Source organism: Talpa occidentalis, unplaced genomic scaffold, assembly GCF_014898055.3.
Source record: "Talpa occidentalis isolate TD23 unplaced genomic scaffold, MPIMG_talOcc4v2.1 talOcc4.8, whole genome shotgun sequence".
NCBI classification, from domain to species: domain Eukaryota; kingdom Metazoa; phylum Chordata; class Mammalia; order Eulipotyphla; family Talpidae; genus Talpa; species Talpa occidentalis.
In genome coordinates, this window is record NW_023605194.1 from 30,668,952 (window position 1) to 30,690,523 (window position 21,572).

The 21,572-nt window shown below is 48.2% G+C and overlaps 1 protein-coding gene and 1 long non-coding RNA gene across 8 annotated transcripts in view; one reads left to right on the forward strand and one right to left on the reverse strand.

Moving 5' to 3' along the window:
* Positions 1 to 14,443, forward strand: part of ARHGAP22 (Rho GTPase activating protein 22) — a 147,787-nt gene extending 133,344 nt beyond the window's left edge. For 4 of the 7 annotated variants that reach the window (XM_054690234.1, XM_054690236.1, XM_054690235.1 and 1 more), the window contains 6 exons: positions 2,414 to 2,621; positions 5,494 to 5,626; positions 6,610 to 6,683; positions 7,191 to 7,312; positions 8,339 to 9,242; positions 11,730 to 14,442. In XM_054690234.1, the coding sequence (XP_054546209.1) occupies positions 2,414 to 2,621; positions 5,494 to 5,626; positions 6,610 to 6,683; positions 7,191 to 7,312; positions 8,339 to 9,242; positions 11,730 to 11,958 (1,670 nt within the window). In that variant the 3' untranslated portion in view covers positions 11,959 to 14,442. Of the gene's footprint in view, positions 1 to 2,413; positions 2,622 to 5,493; positions 5,627 to 6,609; positions 6,684 to 7,190; positions 7,313 to 8,338; positions 9,243 to 11,729 lie in introns of all 7 variants that reach the window. The other 3 variants (XM_054690233.1, XM_037497024.2, XM_037497028.2) reach the window with 2 other exon arrangements.
* A 224-nt stretch (positions 14,444 to 14,667) lies between these two features.
* On the reverse strand, positions 14,668 to 20,822 carry LOC119234323 (uncharacterized). Its single transcript, XR_005122586.2, has 3 exons — positions 20,046 to 20,822; positions 18,593 to 18,746; positions 14,668 to 14,780 (listed from the first exon to the last, which is right to left on the reverse strand). It is a non-coding gene; the product is annotated as an uncharacterized LOC119234323 (long non-coding RNA).
* Between the last annotated feature and the right edge of the window lie 750 nt (positions 20,823 to 21,572).

A 21,572-nucleotide genomic window follows, 5' to 3' on the forward strand; every position in this document is an offset into this window, starting at 1 on the left:
TAATATATGAGAATACACTGATATATGTAGAGTCACACCTACACCACAAATGCCAGGTTGTTGGCTACTCAGCACTTTACACACACACGTGTGTGTATATATGCCCCCTGCACACATGCATGCATGCACAGTACCCACACATGCACATATACACACGCTTTTCCCTAAAGCACTGATGGTATCACTGGGTACACTCCACATGGGTGTGGTTTCTAAAACACACGGGCGAAGTCTTCATCCTTCCTAGAAGACACAGAAGTATACTTTGCCTTTTGGTTGAGGAGGGTGAGAAGGAACCTTTACTGCGTCCTGCTCTATGGCAGGCATTGTACTGGGGATTGATGTGTCATCTTTCTAAACAGCCATTGTGTGCAGGAAGCCAAGAGTCCTACTGCTCACTGGCAGGGGAGGGTTGATCCTCTCTCTGGGTGACTCACCATCCAGGTCTCAGGAAGCCACATGCCTGGGCTGCTTTCACTGAGACTACGGCACTGCCTGCAAGGGAACCTTGACATCGCGCCCCCGGTACACCCAAATCCACCCTGCTGCGAAAGGCTCAGCATTGTGGATGTGGAAGACATAAGGCATTCCCAAGGCCTTGGGAAATTTGGGACTGGGAGAAGTCTGTTTCTCATGTTCCTCTCACTGCAAAATAGAGAGCTCTGTGATCTCAACTCCTGCTTTTTGCCTGGGCTACCAGGAACCTCTTAATCCAGCTGTATATTTGGTGTCATAGGTTTCTCCATCAAACGTTCCTCTACTTTCTCTCTTCCAATATCCCTCATTTGTTTTCATGTCCTATACTAAAAGTTTTGGATTTTTTGCTTCCTGATTTTTTTTTTTTTGCAAGTGTTATTGAAATGTAGCACACAGAAAAATCTACAAATTACAAGTGTACAGTATGAAAAATGGATTTTCTCAAAGTGATCACAGCTGGGTCGAACAGTGTCCAGATCCAGAAACAGTATTCCCAGCGTCCTACGAGCCACCTTCTGGTCACTGAACTACCAAAGTAGTTATGTCCTGACCTTGTTTTCCACTTTATATAAACGGAGTCATGAAGTGTGTGCTCTGGGGTTGGTTTCTGCTCACAATTTAGTCCTTATTTTTGTTTTTATTTTGGTAAAATAGACGTAACATACATAAAATTGAACATCTTAACCATCTTTGAGTGTATAGTTGAGTGGCGTTAAGCACAATCATAATGTGCAACAGTCATCACCATCATCTCCAGAACTTTTAAACTATGCCCATTAAATAATAATCCCCAGTCCCCACTCCAGGGGACTCCAGGCCCTTTCTACCTTCTCTGTTTTTTTTTTTTTTTTTTTAAGATTTATTTATTCACATAAGAACTGGTGTACAAGCCAGAGGCATGGGGGGGAGGGGTGAGAGGATTCACCAGAGACAGAGTGGGGAACAGAACAGGCAGGTTGACTGACAGTTACTGCTGAGGGGAGCAGCGGGCAAGTCAGGAGAGGTCTGCTGCATCATGTGGGTAGCCCCCTGGCCACCTGGGGATCAAACTCGTGCTGCAGTGGCTGCGGACAGATTCATAGGTTGCTGAACTCCTTGCATCACCAGGGAGGCCCTAGTTTCTGTTTTTATCTACTTACAAACCTCATGTAAGTTGAATCAGACACAATTTGTGCTTTTGTGGCTGGCTTCTTTCACTTTGGACGATGTCCTCAAGGCTATAGCGTATGTCAGAATTTCCTTTCAAGGCTGAATAATATCTTGCTGTATGGACAGACCATATTTTGTTTATCCATGCATCTGTAGGTGCTTCCACTTTTGGGTTGTTGTGAACAGTGGTACGATGACTTGGGCATACAGATAACTCGTTGACATCCTCGTTGACATCTTTGGGGTATATACCCAGAAGTGCGGTTGTTGAATCATGGAGTTTTGTTTTCGATTTTTTTGTCTTGTTGCCTGAGCTGTGCCTCACTGATTCTCATTACTGTCCTGTGCCCCAGTGTGAAGAGACTCATGTTCCACATCTGTTGGTGGGCATTTGGTGACTGCCTGCTTGGAGGGACTGCAAAGAGTGCCACTAATAACATTATAGAGGGCCTATCTTTTGGTGGATATAGTCCTTGGTTTTTAAAAAGTACTCCATTGGGCACAGAGGTTAGTGTAGCATAAATAATAGATAAAGTATATAATGCATGCTCCCAGGGCCTCCGTGAAAGGTTCCTCAGGCTTGGACAAGCTTCCCTGGACAGGACAGGCCACATGTCTGCTACGCCTTCCTGCTCCCTGCCTGGTGTGTGTGCCCTCCTGGTTTCCAATTTATTCCCCCAGGAGGAGCCATCTTTGGTCCTTCATCGCACCCCTTGTCCATCATTTGAAGTGCCCACCCCCCCCTGAGCTGAATGGTTGAGAGTGACCAGATCTTCTCTGTGCCCAGGGATCTTTGGGCAGCGCTTAGAGGACACAGTCCACCATGAGCGGAAGTACGGCCCCCGCCTGGCCCCCCTGCTGGTGGAACAATGTGTGGACTTCATTCGGGAACGCGGGCTCACTGAGGAAGGGCTCTTCCGCATGCCAGGCCAGGCCAACCTGGTGAGGGACCTGCAGGATTCCTTCGACTGTGGGGAGAAGCCACTATTTGACAGGTGAGTTCCTAGGGGATACAGATGGGGCCACTTGCCCATTCCCCCTGCCCATCCTCTCATGGTGCCAGCTCCAGTGGGCAGGAGTGGGCTGACATCTCGGAAGCTTGATAGTAGGATGGTGGGTGGGATGGTTCCCCTATGTTGGTACATGTGTGCTTAACCAGATCTCCCAATGGGCACAAAATCACCGCAGCAGCCCTGGGTCTCCTGTCAGGAATGGGTGCTGCCACAAATGAGGCCCCAATCCAGGTAAAAGAAAAGGGTCCCCTCCACAGGCTCCATTCAGGACCCCAGGCCTCAGCAGGGTCTGTCTCTTGGCATTGCTTCTTCCCTGTGACTCACCCCTTCAGTGGCAACATGGAACAGTAGCTCAGCCCCACATCCACTCAGGTTTCAGGACAGGAAGGGAGTCCCCTCCACCTTCCTGGATCCATCACTGGTGCTTACCAGGTCCTCTGTAGAAGCCCCATCATGTAGTTGCCAAGACCAGGTCCTGCCCCTACATAGCCAGGACAGATGACAAACAAGTAAGCACACACAGGGAATCACCACTGGGTCCCTCCACCCTCACCCTGCATGGCCCGTAAGCACAAGCACAGAGTAGGGTGTGTTCCTGGTTCCCAGAGGGTCGTTGCAGCAGGCAGCCTGGTGACTTGTACATCCCCACTCCTGAAAAGTGGAGTCTGGTGATAAGAGGCAACCAGAGGATCAAAAGCAGGAAATATGGGCCAGGGTCCTGTGTGGAGAATTGCAGGGGACAGGCAGGAGACTATGGCCCTGTTCTGAAATTGATACTGACTTGGGGGGATCCTTGGAAATGAAGGGATGTCAAGGAATGGAGGTGTTACCAGATGGAGAAATTGAGGCTTTTGGTTATTTGCCTCAGTCCAGGTTGCTCTGACATGAGGGCAGAAGCTGATTTGGGCTCCAGCACAGGTCGCACGTCTGTGACTGCCCAGCCTCCCTCCACAAATGCAGTGAGCCTAAAGGAAGAAGAGGTTCAGTGCATCTGTACAGGAGGGGCTCACAGGCGGCTGGGTGCCCATAGTGCTGTGGGCGACAGGATGAAATGTCCTCTTTGGGTGTTAGGGTTGGGGATCCTGGATTCAGACAGGTATGTGTGAGAGGGAGGAGGAAGTGGAGTTCAAAATAATCACCTAGAAAAAGCTCTGACCAGCTGTGACAGGGAAATATTGGTTAGTAGGGTGGAAGATGGTAATGAAGTACATTCCCAGGTAGAAAGAAGGAGAATTCAAAAGTCAAGCGGTGGGCCACGTTGCTGGGCAGGGCTGGGCAGCAGAGACCTGTGAGCCAGATGAACTGGGGCCACCTCACAGGCGGGGGAAGGGAGGGCATCTCACAGGCTGGGGGCTGGACCTCCAAGGCCTAGCAGTCCAGTGATCTGTGGGCAGCCAGGAGCTTCTGGCAGTGTGTAGCCAATGAGATCTGCAGAGTAGAGGGGGCTCTCTGTCCAATTCTCCAGAATGGAAATAATTCCACCACCCCCACCAAGAGGAGACCTCAAAACAAGCAGTTGATCGCACCACTTTGCTTTCACTGCGCATGTCTTTCCAAAGGCCAAGCATGCCTGTCTTCTCTGCTTCCTGTCCCTCCTCCATCCTCCTAGGGCTCTAGTCACATGGCACCAAACCCACTGGCCTCCTTGAGAGAAGGGACCATTGGGCTAAAGCCTAGGAACCTTCTGGGGCTGTAGGCACCCAGTAGAAGGGGTGGGCAGAGGTGGTGGCCGGGGAGAAGGCAGAAGACATGAGCAGTATCCTGTGTGTGTGAATTTGAGATGCCTGTGAGTATATGGAATCCCATATATTCAGAATCCAAATGCCAGAGCTATTAGGGACTCTAGGAATTTGCTCAGTGAGACCAGTCTTGGATAGCCAGGACCAGATGGCAGCTTACTGGCACAGCCTCATTCCACAGGTGACAGGCTTATTTTTCCTGAGCACTTCTCATGAGGTCCAGAGTTTAAATCCAGGGCCTAGAAAGGCAGATGAAATACCAGGGGCCAGGTCCAGCTTGGAAATCAAGTTTGGAGGTGCCAGGACTATTCTAGGACGTGAACCCAGAGCCCAACATGATCAGGGCTTTCACCCACTATAGGGCCCCCCCTTCAGCTGTGTAGCTCTTAGCTGGGAGCTAGAGACCAAGGCCTACAGAGGCAGCTGGGGCACTGGAAATGAAGCGATGAGCATGGGAGCCCAAGTGTTCATAGTTTGAGTAGATGCCCAGAAGCCAGGGAGAAAGGGCCTGACGTCTGACCTGCCTGGTCCCTGCTACCCTGTGCCTGGGGACAACCACTCTTTGAAGTAGCTCAGCAGCCTGCACGGCAGGCATGGGACCCCAGTCAGGTTGGCATCAGCAAGCCCAGGCTCTGGCGAAGAACAGCAGGGCAGCTCCCACATCATCTTCAGAAGGCCCTGGGGATGTCCTCCAGGCCCAAAAGGGACACTTCATTCCCACTCATTTCTTGGCCAGTCGTCACAGGACCTCTTCACCTGTCTAAAGCACAGCCTGGGTTGTGCTTGATTCCTCCTACACAGAGCATTCACTGTGAGGGGAGCAGCAGCAGCATGAACTTCAGTCCCTTAAGTCCCTGTGAGGGAGTGCTGCTGCCCCCTTGGACTGACATAGACATGAGGTCTTCTGAGCAGGTGGGCTGTGCCTAAGTTGGAGCTCCAGTCCCTACCCTCTCTGACCCCAAACCATTGCTCCTGGAAGCAGCTGGGCCACTGACCAGGTAGCAAAGGAAGATCCCTGCAGGCACACCCTCACCAGAAGCTGAAAGCAGAAATTGCGCCTAGCAGGGTGGGCCACTCATGGTGCCCAGGCCTTATGAATGTTCCCTCACCTGCAGCACAACAGACGTGCACACAGTGGCCTCCCTGCTGAAGCTCTACCTACGGGAGCTCCCCGAGCCTGTGGTGCCCTTCGCCAGGTACGAGGACTTCCTCAGCTGCGCCCAGCTGCTCACCAAAGACGAGGGGGAGGTTAGTAGCTCCTGGGTATCCATCCCTGGGGTGGGCCTGCCAGGCACCAGATTGGGCAGGGGTACATGTATCATCAGTAAAAACTCTTGGGGACTAGCTGGAGCATGTTGTATGTTTGGGAGGGGGGGCCCTGAAGCATCTTGATCTAATGTGTATGGGAGAGTGACTGGAGCATCCCTCTCTGCAAGGAGGGGTAAGACTGGAGCATCCTGCTGTGAGTGGAGAGTCTCGGGTGGGGGGGGGCAGTGGAACATCCCCTCTTTGTGCAGGACCCTCCCTGTGTGTGGGCTCCTCCTCTGGTAGGGGCAGGCACCTCCTAGGCAGGCACATTCCCATCATAGAGTGCAGAGTGTCTGGCTCAGGTTGCCACCTAGTAGACAGTCCTCTTCACTGCCTGCTCCTCTACCCAACCCTGCTACCCAGGCCAGCCCCAGGCTTCAAAACAACCAGGCCTTTCACAAGGCCTTTCAACCAGGCCTTTCTACATCCTGTCTCCTCTGAAAAGAATTTGAGTCCTCCCAGTATAGAGCCCCCTCTGCCCCCCAACCACACACACAGGTGCCTGCCTAAAGCACCGTCCAGCTCCTGCTTGGAAAGAACTGTTTGCTCTCCCTGTGGCCATGTGGGAGATGAGGGTCTTTATCTGGCAAATATTTGTACCTCGATAAGTGAGCTGAGTGCTGGCCTTGACATTCCTCTGTGGCTCTGCAGAGGCACACCCTTCACAGCAGCTCCCTGAAACTAATCTGTTTCCTTAGGTCACCAGCCTGGCCCTGGCCTCCACTCGGAGGGAGATGGAGGGGTGGTACCTTCTGGTCACCTGGGCTGAGCCATATGGCCACAGATGGAATTCTGGCCTCTGGTTCCACTCCCCAACTCCTGCCCATCTCCTTCCTCTACCCAACCCCTCGCTCTAGAAGCATCCTGGGCCTAGGGCCTCATTGCTGGTGTTTGAAATGCTGTTTTCCTCTCTCAATCCCAAGGGAACTCTGGAGTTGACGAAACAAGTGAGCAGCCTTCCCCTGGCCAATTACAATTTGCTCAGATATATCTGCAAGTAAGTGGTTGGGAGAGCTTCCTTCCCTGTGCCCTGGCTCTGTGCTCTTCACAGGGGGAACTTGGGTCATTCTCTGACCCCACACTTGCCACTGTGTTGATCAAGCCAACAGGCAGTCTTGAATGGCTCACTTCTGAAACAAAGGGACACACCATCCTGTGTCTTCTGTTGTCTCTGGGTGCCTTTCACTGTCTTCTCACTGGCTTTGACCTGGGCATGTAGGGTGCCCCATACCCAGTCTTTTGCCTGGGGAGTTTGAACCTTCCTGGGCATCTGCCTTACTGCAAGTGGGAGAGTCACGTGTCCTCCTTCATGCTGATGATGGAACCTTGTCCCACAGCCTTTGCTTCTGACGACATTCCTTGAAGATCCTGGATCTTCCAAGTCTAGCAGAGGCAGCCAGCAGTACCTGTCAACTGTGGAAATGTGTGGGTGTGGACGGGGCAGGGATGGAGGCCTGGCATCAGGATTTACTTCTTAGCCGACTGTCTCTTCCTTACTTTACAGATTTCTGGATGAAGTTCAGTCCCACTCAAATGTCAACAAGATGAGTGTCCAGAACCTGGCAACTGTTTTTGGACCTAACATACTTCGGCCACAGATAGAAGACCCAGTGACCATCATGGAAGGTACTGGGTGTTACTGGGTGTACTGGAAGGTACTGGGATCAAAGTGATCCCAGCAAGTCCTCAGAGGCATTACACTGCACAGCCCGGGCCCAGGCCCGTGGAAGGGGTGGCTCCAGCAGCTACATCGCTGGGAACTCAGCAGGAACCTCTCTAGACCTCCTCACTAACCCCCTGTGTCCTCCTTCCATGCCAATGGGGTCTCCCTCCCCAGTGGGATTCAGCTATAACACAACAGGAAAAGGAACTCTGCCCTGAGAGTGGCAACAGTGGGTCTTTGGGTGAAGTTAGAATGGCAGGAGAGACTGGGGTAGGGCATAGAAAAGTCAGCATCTCTGCCCTTAAATACACACAGTTTTTGGCTTTACTTAAGTAATTGCCACAGGCTCCTGGATGTCAAAGTTTTTGCAAACCCTGGGGAATTTGTTCTATAATCAATAATAACAATGATAAAAATAGCAGCTATTTTCAGTAAGTCAGTGTTCTACTAAATGCTTTACTTCTATCACTTCATTTTAATCTAAACAAGCAGCCTTTGTTGCAGTTATTGCCCCCATTTTATAGATGAAGAAACTGAAGGCAGATGACTGTCCATGAGCAGATGTGCCAAAGGGCACAGGTGCAGGCTGGCATGGAAATGACAGCCCATACTGGGGGGCTCTGTGGGAGTTTGTCCTGGAGGGTTTGGTGCGCAGTCATGCTGTTCGCGACAGGACGCCCACCACCAGTCCCAGCTAAGGAGCGCAGGGGCCAGCCAGTACTCACCAGTCACTTGCATCTGCTTTCTTCCCTCCCACCGGCTGGATGGAGTGGGCTTGGAGGCACAGCGCCTACATCTGTCAGAGGAAGGGGATTCTCGGGCATCATCCTTCCGTCTTGCCTAGACTTGAAAGATGTGATTGCCATGCTTTCCTTTGGGCCACTGATGGCAAGCTTTTGCATAGTTCTCTCCAGCTTAGCACCCCCCACCCTGCAAAGTGGGCTGGGAGACTATCACAGTCAGCCTTTCTTGTTCCCTTTCTCTGGCAGGCACTTCCCTGGTGCAGCACCTGATGACCATCCTGATCCGCAAGCATAGCCAGCTGTTCACTGCAAGGCCCACCGAAGGGCCGGCTTCCCCACGAGGAGCCCCATCATGCACCGTGGGATGGGACTCTGAGGAGGTCACGAGGGACAGCCAGGCAGCGCCTGGCAGCCCCAGCACCCCAGGTCTGCCCTCACATAGGACCTCCTCTCTGGACGGGGCCACGGTGGCGGCGCTCGCTAGGACCTCTCCCTCAGGCCTGGGTGGCCGAAGCAGCCCTGCCACTGCTAGTCCTGGGAAGAAGGTGCAGACTCTGCCCAACTGGAAGTCTTCCTTCCGGCAGTCAGGGTCCCGGTCTGGGAGCCCTAAGGTGGGCAGCTCATCCCTAGAGGTGCCCATCATCTCTTCTGGCGGGAACTGGCTCATGAATGGGCTGTCTTCCCTGCGTGGCCACCGTCGGGCCTCCTCTGGAGATCGGCTCAAGGACTCGGGCTCTGTGCAAAGACTTTCCACCTACGACAATGTGCCCCCCTGTGGCCTCTTCCCCAGCACTCCCAGTGTGGCCAGCATTGGGTGGTCCGGCGCCTCATCCTGTGATCCCTCGATGGGGGGCTCAGTCAGCAGCTGCACTGCCTGCCGCGCCAGTGACTCATCAGCCTGCAGCTCCTTGCACACTGAGGGACCCCTTGAGACCTCCCCTTTCCCCAGTAGCAGTGATGACCGCAGATCCCCAGACTTGGGCCACAGCCTCGATGAGGTGGGCACCTGCATCAGCAGCAGTGAGCCCAGTGACCCAGGCAGCCCTCGTCAGGACCATGCCCGCCACTCTGAGACTCTTCATAGCCTGGTCACGGAGCTCAGGGCAGAGCTGTGTCGGCAGAGGACTGAATACCAGACGAGTGTGAAAAGGTAAAGTGATGCAGTCTGCTGGGTGGCCAGGCGGCAGCTCCTCTGTCCAGGCAGAGCACTCGTGCCAGCAGCTCACCCACCAGCCCCAGGTCCTGGCAGCTTCCTAGAAGCAGCACTCCCAGCAGCTAGTCCCCAGCTTCCTTTCTGGGAGAATGCCCCGAGTAAAGGGGTTGGGAATAGAGGGAAGTAGGAGTCCTAGGTGTGAAAACAGGAGCTGTCAACCTTTAATAAATGAGTTAGAGCTCAGGGAGGAGGCAGGCCCCCACAGTGAGCATGGGGACAGAGGCGTGCTGCCAGCCATCAAGTATGGGGAAGTGCCTATGTGCGGTCCAAGTTATGGACCTGCTCAGCTTGATGGGGAGTGAGGACTCTTTCAGGATGAGCACTGGACTTCCTCTAAGGATGGAGTTGGCTGTGCTGAGCCAAATCCTCCCTTTTGCTCTGGTCTTAGGGTTGTAAGCTTGTTCACAAATGGGCTCTAGTTTGGCTCTCGTAGCTTCCCTGTGAGGAAGGTGTTTCTAGCTCTAAGAGCCAATGTTTCCATGAAGTTAATCAGCAGAGCCTACATTGTACCTCACACAATACTTCCATCAGCATCTCAGACCCCTTCACCTCCTTGCCCCATTGCAGGCCCTACCTGACCCATGGGCCCAGATCCTACTTGTTAGCAGAAGGCAACAGCGAGTTCTGAAAGCTTCCTTTTTTCCATCAGAGACTGGAAGTGGGAGGCATTCCTGTAATTCTCAGCTTGGGATTTCACAGGGAGCTGGAACAGCAGTGTTGATCTTTTGGTTTTGTTGGCAGTACCTCCTAAGTACCTGGTGAGTGTCAGGCATGGGCAGGAACTGTGTCCTCGGGCAGAAGACTATGGGAAAGGGCTTTGATGGTAGGGGTCCTGGCTAGGGAAGGTCGCAGCAGGCAATACCTCGGCCAGGACTTAAAGAACTAATAGGTTTAAGGTGAGCAGGGAGGAGAAAGGACAAGCATGAGTGAAAGCCAAGATATAAAATTGTGGGGAAACCCACAAACATAAGCACAGGGATTAGAATTTAGTAAAGATGCAAAGTGAAATCATTACTGCAAAGGTAAGTTCACAGACAAAACCATAGAGTACATGGTAAGCATTATTGTGCAGAGCTGGCTGGAGACAAGATCAACGAAATAGCGTCTCAGGTTCTGGGCTGAGGGGGAAGACCAGACTATAGGAGTGGTTAGGAAGAAAGGTCAGGGGCTCAACTGTGGACCTGTTAAGTTGGAGATGTTTATGAAGTTTCTGAGTGGTGCTGAGGGCGATTGAGATTGAGAGGTAATCAGTACGCATGTAGATGGTGCTTCAAGTTTGGAGCCTGGATGAGGCCATAGGTGGCATAGAGGGGAGGCCTAGGCTGAGCACCTGTGGGTGTTCCTGGAGAGCACCAGGGAAGGAAGAAATCAGCAAAGAAGGGCTCTGATTAGAGGAGGAAGAGTGAGAAGGGTCAGGGGGAACCTGGCTGCCACTCACCTGGGGGCTCCAAGCTTCACAGGTGGAGGGTAGGGGTACAGGGAGGTTTGTTCCTTTCTCCATGTTGTGTTGAACATCTAAGGTGAAGGCCTGGGCCTCATCCTGGATGGCATGGGGAACTGATGTTTGCTCCAGTGTTGCACTGTGCTAGTCTTCTTTGCTCATACAGCTGTAGTGCTTGAGAGAAGGTTGTCCCCTACACTTTTAAGAAGAGGACACCAGGGCTCAGTGCAATTTGTGTCCTGTCCACAATCACAGGTTTAGTACATCTCTAAGACCTTACAGGAGGTCATGTGCTAGAAAATACAATGAGCCAATCTTTGTACAGTGTGTGTCAACCTCCACATAAGCACATGGTGTAGCTCTGTGGTGACCTACAGGAACAACAATGGAGAGGATCAGAGACACTTCACTGAGGATAAGACCTTTGAGCTTGGGTATGAAAGAAGAATAGAAATGAAAGAGACAACCCAAATGGGGTTTCCTGAAGTTGCAGTGTCCCCATGGAGGGGATGGGGAAGCAGGAGAAAGGCCTGAATGTCAGGTGCCTTATAGAAGAGCAAAGGTGGGGAGACAGTTTCCTGCTTCCCTCTCCATGTAAGGACCTGTCCTGCTCTCTGACAGCTTGGAGTCCATCCCTCACTGGGACAATTGGCTGTTTGGCTGCTCTGGAGGGTAATATTTTAGTAAGGGCTTAGTGAGGCCCCAAGTCTTGAGTACTGAAGGTACCAATCCAAACAGTGGCATCTCTGAACCACAGGCTGAGGAAGAAGTTTTCCTGGGGTGAGATCCTGTTGGCTCATGGGTAAAATACCAAAATCCTGTGAGGAATAGGTGAGGTCTGTCGGGTCTTGCCAGAATAAGGTGCTGAGTATCTTTCCCTGTGCAGCCACCTGACCAGCTCCATCCCCAACTATGGTACACACAGGCATGCCAGACCTAGCAAGCCAAAATCTAAAACACTGTCTTTCCTCTTGATTTTTAAGACTCGAAGAAAGTAGTGCTGACCTGAGGAAACAAAAGTCACAGTTAGAAGAAGAACTGGACCAGGAGAAGAAAAAGTACACGATGTTGGAAATAAAGCTGAGGAACTCAGAGCGGGCGCGGGAAGACGCAGAGAAAAGGAACGAGCTGCTACAGAAGGAAATGGAGGAGTTTTTTTCAACTCTGGGGAACCTGACTGCTGGAGCAAAAGGTGCCAGGGCCCCAAAGTAAAGGAATGGGAAGAGCTTGCTTCGGCTGAGTCGCTTGCCCTCCCTTCAGCAGAGATGGCCACCTGCCACCTGAGGAGCCAGAAGCCCCGGCAGCCTCAGTGGTGACAGGTTCTCCAGAGCCAGCTGGAGAGAGATATCCTGACACCCCAGGGAACTTCCAGGAGCCCTCACCCCACACGGGACCTCATTCTGTTCCAACCATGCCTGGTCTGGTGTCAGAGGGGATAGATAGTCCAGTGCCCACCAAAACAGATGGACCTGGGATCCCCATAGCACACCAGGAACATTCTGCGTTCTTTATTAAATTTGCTCTGGAAGCATGATGCCTGATGACTGACTCCTTTATGGTCATGTGAAACGGGGGTTACCAAGTGACCTCTACTATTTCTTGCAGACTTGAAAGTGCCCAAGTTATCCCCATGGGTGGAATGGTGTGGGCCCTTCAGAAGCAGAGTGTCAAACACCCTGAGTGCCGCCCAGCATTGTCATGGCCACTGAAACAAGATTTATGCAAATCTGTGTTTCATTATTCCTGTACTCAAGGAAGGACAATTTTTCTCACTCCTTTCTCCCTCTAGCCACTGGGCCAGATGGGCCTCTGCAGATGGTTTTCAGTCTGCTACCATAATCTGCTTTCTTGTACTTTGCCCAGTTCTGCTCCAGAGCGTCAGAGTTTAGCCTGGGTGTTGTACTCTATGCTTCTGAACCATTGGTCTGCACAGGGAGACAAGGCATGTTTCTGAAGGAGAGGTGGTCCAAGGATATGGGACGTGCCACTCTCTGTCCTCTGAGTACCTATGCCTCAGGCTTTGCCCATCTTCCTTCCAGTCTTCTCTTGAGCTACTGCTCCTCCTCCTCCCTTCCATATCCACTCACCTTCCTCCTTCAATTCATCCTTAGACTTCAAGACTCCATTAGAACAGGATCCCTTTGGTACCTTAGAGGGCAACAAAGAGATGGCCATGGCCTCTGAGCAGAGAGGACTGACCTCTGGGGCACAGGAAATGCCAGGTCCAGTGTCCCTTCACCTGCTGCTGCTCATGGCATTCTTATAGATTACAAAAGTGCCCTAATTTCTGACCACTGTGTCCAAAAGTCATTCAGACCTACACACCATAGAATTAAGTATAATCTACTGTGCCAATGTGTTTCTAGGAAGAGCTGGATCCACACCATGAAGTGCAAAGCCACAGGCCCAAGCTGGCTGAGAAAACCTCTGTGGGGAGGCAGGCTGACCACTGGTCACCTGCCAGCCACTGATGGCCTCATCAACCAGGAAGCCAGATGCCTGAGGGCCCCAGCAGCATCAACTCTTAAAGCTCTATTGGGGAACTCTGAAGGGGAGGGGGCAGTCAGTGGAAATAACACATGCATTGGTTCTCAGATTCCCTATCATCACAACAGGCAACCTAGGTGATAAGCTTTACCTGGAGGTGAAATTTTGCATTCACCTCTAAGTTAAGGAAAATGAGAAAAGTGAAGTGACTGGTTCATCAAAACAACTCAGTGATAGGAATAGGTTCCATGCTCCCCATTCAGAAGGGAAACTAAGACTTAGAGAAGAAAGGCAGGAACACCAGTGCAATCCTATGAGCTCAAGTTCCTGTGCCACATTCCAGAATTCTACTTTGACCTAGAAAGATACCACCAGGCTACCAAAGGAGCAGAAAAGACCAAAGAGAGTTCACATAACTAAAGAGAAGTTGTCTGTCTTTTTATCCACTAATGTTGGCAAAGGTTCAGCTTCTAGACAAGTCCTTGGCCAAACTAACTCATGAGCCACATCTGCCACCTGCTGGCAGAACTCAATGTGCAAGTGTACATTTTCTCTAAAAATTATTTGGCAATATTCAGTAGAAATTCCTTCAGTTTCCATTTCACAAGTACTGTCCATTCTGTCAAAAAAACCTATTGACTTCTGCCTTTAAAGCACACTGAGCAATGAGACTAACAGGTCCCCTGTCCCATCCTCTTTGGTCCCCATCTACTTTGGTTCTCTCCAGTTGAGGATATATTTACAAAACCTATTCCCAAACCTGTGGGTTCAAGCTGAACTTATTATTGTAATGACAACATTATACTAAGTAAGCCAATGAAATAGGCCTGAGAAAATATGACTAAATATTTTTTTAAACTTAACAATGATTTAGTTCGATCAGTAAGACACTGTTTTAAAATATTGTCACACAGGGGCCTCCCTGGTGGTGCAAGGGGTTAAGATACAACCTATGAAACAATCCGCAGCCACTGCAGCACAAGTTCGATCTCCGGCCAGGGAGCTACCCACATGGTGCAGCAGACCTCTCCTGACACGCTTGCTGCTCCCCTCAGCAGTATATTTCAGTCAGTCTACCTGTTCTGTTCCCCACTCTGTCTCTGGTAAATCTCACCCGCACACCTCTGGCCTGTACCCCAGTTCTTGTATGCATAAATAAATAAATCTTAAAAAAATAAAATATTGTCACATTAAATATAGATAAATCAACCATAAAAGAGTAGAAAACTGGCAAAAAAAATTTTAGGATTCTGCTCTCAGATTAAAATTGTACTTGGCTTTAAAGAAAAAGTTGGAAATTATAAATCTCTTACTAAAAAACACAAAGCACCATCAACATACTAAAAAAAATGCATTTTTAAGATAAATACAATTTTAAGGGTATGTGTGTGTATGTGTGCATTTATGATAGAGGCAGAAAGATATTCCCTATTTTACCTGAGTGTTGAATGATGGAGCAGGCATGAATCTCATTCATTTCACACTTCAGAACGATTTCATTCTGAACAGGGCTTCAGAATGGAGTCCGTATATCCACATTCCTTGGCCTGCGGGTAATAAATGAAGTCAGAAACAGCAGCAACATGTTTCACTGACTTCCCTTTTAATGCAGGGCCCCAGCTCCCTGCAGAGTTCTCCCAGTATCTGAAGTGGTTCTGTCACAAAGGGTCCTATCTGGTATACAGGAAGTTCAGAGCTAAGTAGATATGCGTTACCCCCACTGCTACTGCTGCCGCCCCTCTCTATTGTTGTATTCACCAAGAACCAACAACTTTGCAAGAAATTACTGCCCTTTCTATTAGGCACATCACTTCTCTCTCCATGCTCCATCAATCCCTGTGATACTGAACTGTAAGATGCCAAAATTGCGTGGTGTATGTCTGTGAGATAGAGAGCAACAGCTGTGGAAAGCATTTTGGCATGGAGCAGAGTTGGGCTAGTTCTGCTGCAGCTATAAGATCTTGGGGAGATTAAACTGATATGAGAGTAACCTCATAGTGTGATTGTTGTGCCAGCTATTTTTTTAAAGATTTATTTATTTATTTACACAAGTAAATAAATACACTGGGTACAGTCAGAAGCATGGGAAGGTTGAGAGGATTCACCCGAGACAGAGCGGGGAACAGAACAGGCAGACTGAAGAAACACACTGCTGAGGGGAGCAGCAAGCACGGCAGGAGACTTCTGCACGCCATGTGGGACCCTCGCCAGCCAGCCAGGGATCGAACTGGCGCTGCAGAGGCTACAGACAGCTTTGCAGCCCAGCGCTCAACCGCTGCGCCACTGGGGAGGCCCTGTGCCAGCTATTTTAAGTACATTGCATGTATGTTTCATTCAGTCCTTAAGGTAAAGTTGACATTATTCTTTCCACTTCACACTGAAGGACTTAGAAGCACAGCAAAGTTAAGGATCTGGCCCACAACCATACACAAGGTCAGTGGAGATGAGCTTCAACTTCAGGAGTCTTAATTTCAGAACTTAACTCTTATTACTCATGTTGAAAAGATGCTGGCTTGATACTTTTATACAACATTATCAGACCAGTCACGCTTTGATGGAGGGTGTGCATAGGATGCAAAATGAGTACCATAAAAGAGACCTCTAGATCAGACAGGGCAGGAGTCACAGGAGACTCCCTGAATGATGTGACACCTGAATTCAGTTTTGTATGATGAAGCATGTGAGTATAGCTAGATAAGGGGTGTGTGGATGAGAGAGGACGAGAGAGGGAGGGAGGGGAGGAGGGGGAAAGGGAGAGAGGAGAGGAGAAAAGGGAGGGGAGAGGAAGAAGGAGAAGAGAGGGGAAAGGAGGGAGAGAAAAGGGGGCAAGGCTCCAGCACGGAGGGTGGGATATGCTGTTAATCATTTGCTTTAGGACAAGCTTCCCCCGCTGCGGCATATTATATCCACCATAGAGATTCACAGGCTCTCCATATGGGGCTAGAGGGAATAAGACTATGGGCCATGGCTTTTGTACAACTTAGAATCTAGTGTTATAAGACATAACATAAAGAAGTGTTAAAAATAAGGCAGGCCCCAAAATGGAGTCACTTATGCTTTATCACCAAGCTGAGACTTGGTTTTGGCTCTCCCAGAAATGGAATCAAAGTAGTCAATCAGGAATCACCGTACCTGTCCTAGTTAGGTAATGTGGCTGATAGAGCACTGCTATCCACTAAAGAAAAGTAATTTTGCAATAACCAACTCACTCACTTGCCTAATATAACTTCCTTCTTCCCGCTCCCATCTGCCTATAAGTGTCTTTCAGTTTGTATGGTGCCTTGAAGTTCCTTTTTTATCTGCTAGATCCAATGCTGCCCAATATATGAATCATTGAATAAAATCTTCAAATTTTACTTTTGCTGACAGAAGTAAGCAAACATAAACAGGCTACATGAGATTTTGTAAGTGTTCTGAACAAGGTGATCCTGGGGGTGTATGTGAGACATGTTGGTGAGGAAGTGCTCTCTAAGGGTGATGTTTGAATTGAGACTGTAGGACAGGATGTGCCAATCATGCAACCAGACAGTTGCAAGCCAAAGGGGAAGACTTCTAAAATTAAGTCTGAGTGTCAGTGTTCTTGTCAGCATGGTGAGAGATGGACAGGGAGCCAGGCAGGGACAAAACACTATTTTTTTTTTTGTTTATAAAATTTTACATCATTGTTCCTTTTTTTTTTTTTAAAGCAATGTTTGCTTTCTTTTCTCAGGTGTAGTCCCCATAGAATTTCCACCACCAATTCACCCATGTTCTATCCCCATAGTCCCTTGTGTTCTTCCCGCCCTTGCTTTTGGGACCAGACACTTTAGAGCTGATAGTTGGGAGTTATTTTTACTCTAAGGAAGATGCGAAAGCATTGTAAGTCTTTAAAGCAATGGACATAAATTGACTTGCCTTTCCATAGGTTCCCTTTACCACTGGTGGGACATGGGTGTCAAATTTGGGAGCGGGAGAGAGCAAAATGGCTCAGGGAAACTAGTCAGGGAGCTATCACCGTGGTCCCAGTCAAATGTAGGGGAGAAGCCAGAAACTAAAGAGAAATGTGTTGAAGATAGAGAGGAAGAAGGTAAAGAATGAGAGGTGAAGAAAAGACATCAAACCCAGGCCAGTCCAGAAATCCAGATGTAAATGAGAGCGGAGAAATAGGGTGGTCAAGTGGAAGGGGGCAAGAAAAATGTGTCTATTTGAGTATGCTTGTATGCTGCTAAGAATGTGGTGGTAGAGAAGAGACATGATGAAGAAAAGAGCAGTAAGGAGAAGGAAGTCTGTAAAAAAAGTACAAGAGTTGGCTTCTGAAAGAAGAGGTGGGAAGACAGAGGATAGGTATAGCTGCAGATTCATTTATAGAAATGTATAATGAAGTTTTAGAGAAATAATGAAAAATGATGAACATGGTTATCATTAAGTAGCAGCCCCCAAACTTACTTGAATACGAAATTCTTCATTCACAAAATCTTGTCAGTCAGTAGAGCACAATGGTACAGAGTGAAGTATGGAGCCAAACTAGATTAGTTCCTGGCTCCACTATGTGTTGGTTTTGGAGCCCTGAGCAAGCTAGTCAGTATCTCTGTGCCTCAGTTTGATCATGTAAGAACAGGACATAATAGTCCACAAAGTTGTTGTAAAATCGCTGAGTGCATGAAATTGTTGTAAAACTAATTTTAAAAACTCGATGAGTATCATAAAGTTGTCAAAACTCTATGAGCTCATATAGAGAACTTAGTGATAGGCATAAACTCTCAATGAATACTGTTATTAATTCAACACAGAATTCAGTGTTTTGTGGAACAACTTAGGGAGATTGCTAAGAGGTAATGAGTTGCTGTAGGATTTTGGGAGGGGCCGATGATAATCACCTGGGCTGCAACTTCTGCCCCTCTTCCATTTCCTCATCTCTTCTCCCTCTCTCTTAATAACAACCTGGAGCTTGGCCTACTTCATTCTTTTCTATATCCTGCTCCCTAAGAGGAGAGTTGCTGCCCTCAGGGGAGAGTTCATTATTTAGTTCTCTAAGGCACCTGACAGCAGGTGGAGGGGGCATATCAGAATCACCTTGGGAAGCATGTAAGAAAAGCATCCTCGCTCATGGTTCTAATTCTGTATCAAGTCATTTTGTCCCTCTAACCCCTTTTAAGAAAACAGACACACAGAGAGTTTAGGCCACATGCTATAGGTGATACAACTACACGATGTCAGAATTCTACTTTGGGTATCTGGTATCACAGCCCATACTTACATTACTACTATAATTTCATATTAGTGTATGCAGATTCCTTACACCACATTTTGAGGACAGTGAATACTACATTTCGGAGGATAGAAGCAGAAGACAGTCATTAACTACTAACCCAGTACTTACTGAATGCCTACTTCCCAGGCACTGTTAACTAGGAGTAAGATGTTCTTCCATCCAAGAGATTCTAGAGCGAAATATCAGTAGAAGATAGGCGCACAGGATGCCCTCATAGAGTAACTGTCAGAAGCATACACAGCTAATTGCCAACTTACATCATCTGTGGAGCAAAATGAGAAGTGAGTGAGTAACTGGATACGTGAAAGTAAAAGTGATTGCAGAGTTTTATCAGGGGAGGAATTATTTGAGCTGGGCTTTAAGCAATGAGGATTAAAAATAAGCAAATTAGGCACAACCAACCAAAGCATGTGCACAAAGATGCAAGTTACCTGACATGGAGGAAGCTCACTTCACATAGGCTAAAGGGCAGGAATATGTGAAAGAGCTAAAACACTGTGTTTTAACTGTTCTAATTTTCAAATAAAAGTTCAATATGACTTTGAGGCATTTCTCTCAAATGAGGAATTCTTCTTACCAACTGCATGAAAATGAGGAATTAGTGGTGATGGACATGATGTCTTGGGATCAGCTCTCAGATGTGAAACCACACACAATTCCCCCTTCCTCCAACATTTCTCCATAGCTTAAGTCCTTTGTATTCCCTTCTAGCTCACTTTTATTCCTCAATTAGGTCTATTTTGTTTCTATTTCTTTCTATATATTCTTGATCTTGTATACTGAGTTCTTCCCATACTGAATCTGTTAGTTTATTAAGTTTCTACCCCTTTCTTATTAATTTTATTTGAGTTGAGTTGCTTTTCTGAATTTTATCTTTTGACTTGCTTTTCTGAGTTCTATGGTTATCTCTGAGTTTCTTTGATTGCTATTTCAAATTCTTTATCCATTAGGAGGATATAATCTTACATGTCTTTGAGTTTGGTTTCTGGAAAGCTGTGATTCTCTATCGGTGATGTCTTATCACCTTGAGATTTTTACATTGCCTGGATTGTTTTTTCCCTATTGGGAATCTGATTAGTAAATTTAGAACTGACATGTTATTTTCCAGAAGGTGGTGCTATGGCTTTATTTTTCTGGTTACTACAGGCTGCCATAAAAGCTCAGGTCACTAACTGTTGCTATGTCAGCAGTGTGGGGCAAGTATATAGGGGACCAGCTGCTGTCATGAACTATGGGAGTAGGGAGCCTGGTTTGTGTGGATGGCACCACTGCTAACACTCTGTGGGAATCCCAGAGCTGACACTCAGCAATCTATCTGCTGCCAGTACCCTTTACTGCACTAGTACAAATCCTAAGGAGTGAAGAGGGACAATAGTCTACAGTTTCCTGTTGTCCTTCTTGCCTATGTAGAGCATCCCAGTGACTGCTTTGGGCATTACCTGGGCCTAGGGTGTGTGCCTCCACAAACCCCTATGCTCTTTTCACCCCAAGGTCCCTGGCTGGGTCACAGCACTGCCATCTCTGTGCACCCAAGCTGCCTCATCTGTTCATCTCTACCCACCTTCTATCACACTGCTATGTCAGTCTCAACTTTCCTCCTAATGCAGTCTGTGTTGTTCTCTGTGGTGCAGGAGATGCTTCAGCCTCACCAATTTGCTGTGGAATTCTCACTAATGTCCCACTTCTGGATAATTGTTCTCTTGGAAGTAAAGCAAGGAATGTCCTGCTACCACCTTGAATTAAAACAAAAGGGCACTTTTTCCATCCCACTGTACAAAAAGGACTCAAATCTCTCAAATGATTATCTTTGACTCTCCAGACACCAATCTCTATAACTCTAGGCTAACCAGACTTACTCTTAACCGCCTATACAAAGGTATGGTTGTATTATTCCCCTGACAAGCTCCTACCGCTTTTAAAATGAACATAACTCCTCCAAAATGCTTCAGTTATGGTTTTCACCTTTTCAGTCTTATTGCCCACTATATTCTCTCTTCATATACCCACACCCATCTCTCATACCTTGTCTATGCATGCATTTTTAAGCCTCTGGGCCTTTCCCTGAACCTGGAAATACCCTTCCTATATCGTTTCCAAATACGTATCCACTGTGAAACCCTCATTTTCTTTTAAAGATTTATTTATGCATACAAGAACTGGGGTACAGGCCAGAGGTGCAGGGGGTGAGAGGATTCACCAGAGTGGGGAGCAGAACAGGCAGATCTACTGAAACACACTGGAGCAGCAGGCGAGACAGGAGAGGTCATCCGTGCCATGTGGGCCACCTCCCTGGCTGGGGACCAAACTTGTGCCACAGTGGCTCCCTGCGCCTTAACCCCTTGCGCCACCAGGGAAGCACCCCCCTTCATTTTCAATCAATTCCACCTACTTGTGTCCCTTCAAGGGTGAACCTTGTTCCTTAACACAATACTTACTTCAGTCAGCCTGACTAGAGTTTGAGTATCATTCATTTTGTCTCTCTCCTCATTCCCAGCTTTCAGCATAGGGTCTAAGACTCATTAATGCATTCACTAACTGAGGCATTTAAATGAAATATACTAGATGCCTAACATTTACAAAGCATATTTGGAGTATCTTTTAGTTTAAAAGTCCAAAGATATGACATATCAGCTGTAAAAGCTAAAAGTAATTTTTAAACCCCAAAGTACAAATCAATTTTCTCTTAGTCAATGGGTCTTTTAAGGAACATTATTTAATAAAGTTCCTAGATTAACAAGGATGAATTACTACTTATTTGGTGTCACCAGGCATATGGCTGGGTGGAAATTAACTCCATACTCTGATGACTGCTTTTCAGTCTCTCACTGGAGCTTCTCTAATGACTTGCCTAACAAAATGTTTCAAGTCAGCAACTTTGTCAGCTGGTGAAGCAAAGTGAGTCAGGTAAAAACAGTGCTCCATCCTGTCCTTTCCTCAGAGCAGAGAAGTGTAAGTACAGACATGTTGCAACAGCATGGATACAAGGGTTCACTGAGGAGATGAGCAAGACAAGAATCATACAGAATATGCTGGGTACATGGAACAAGCAACCTTGGTATCTACATAGCACCCTACCCCAAATGCAAAG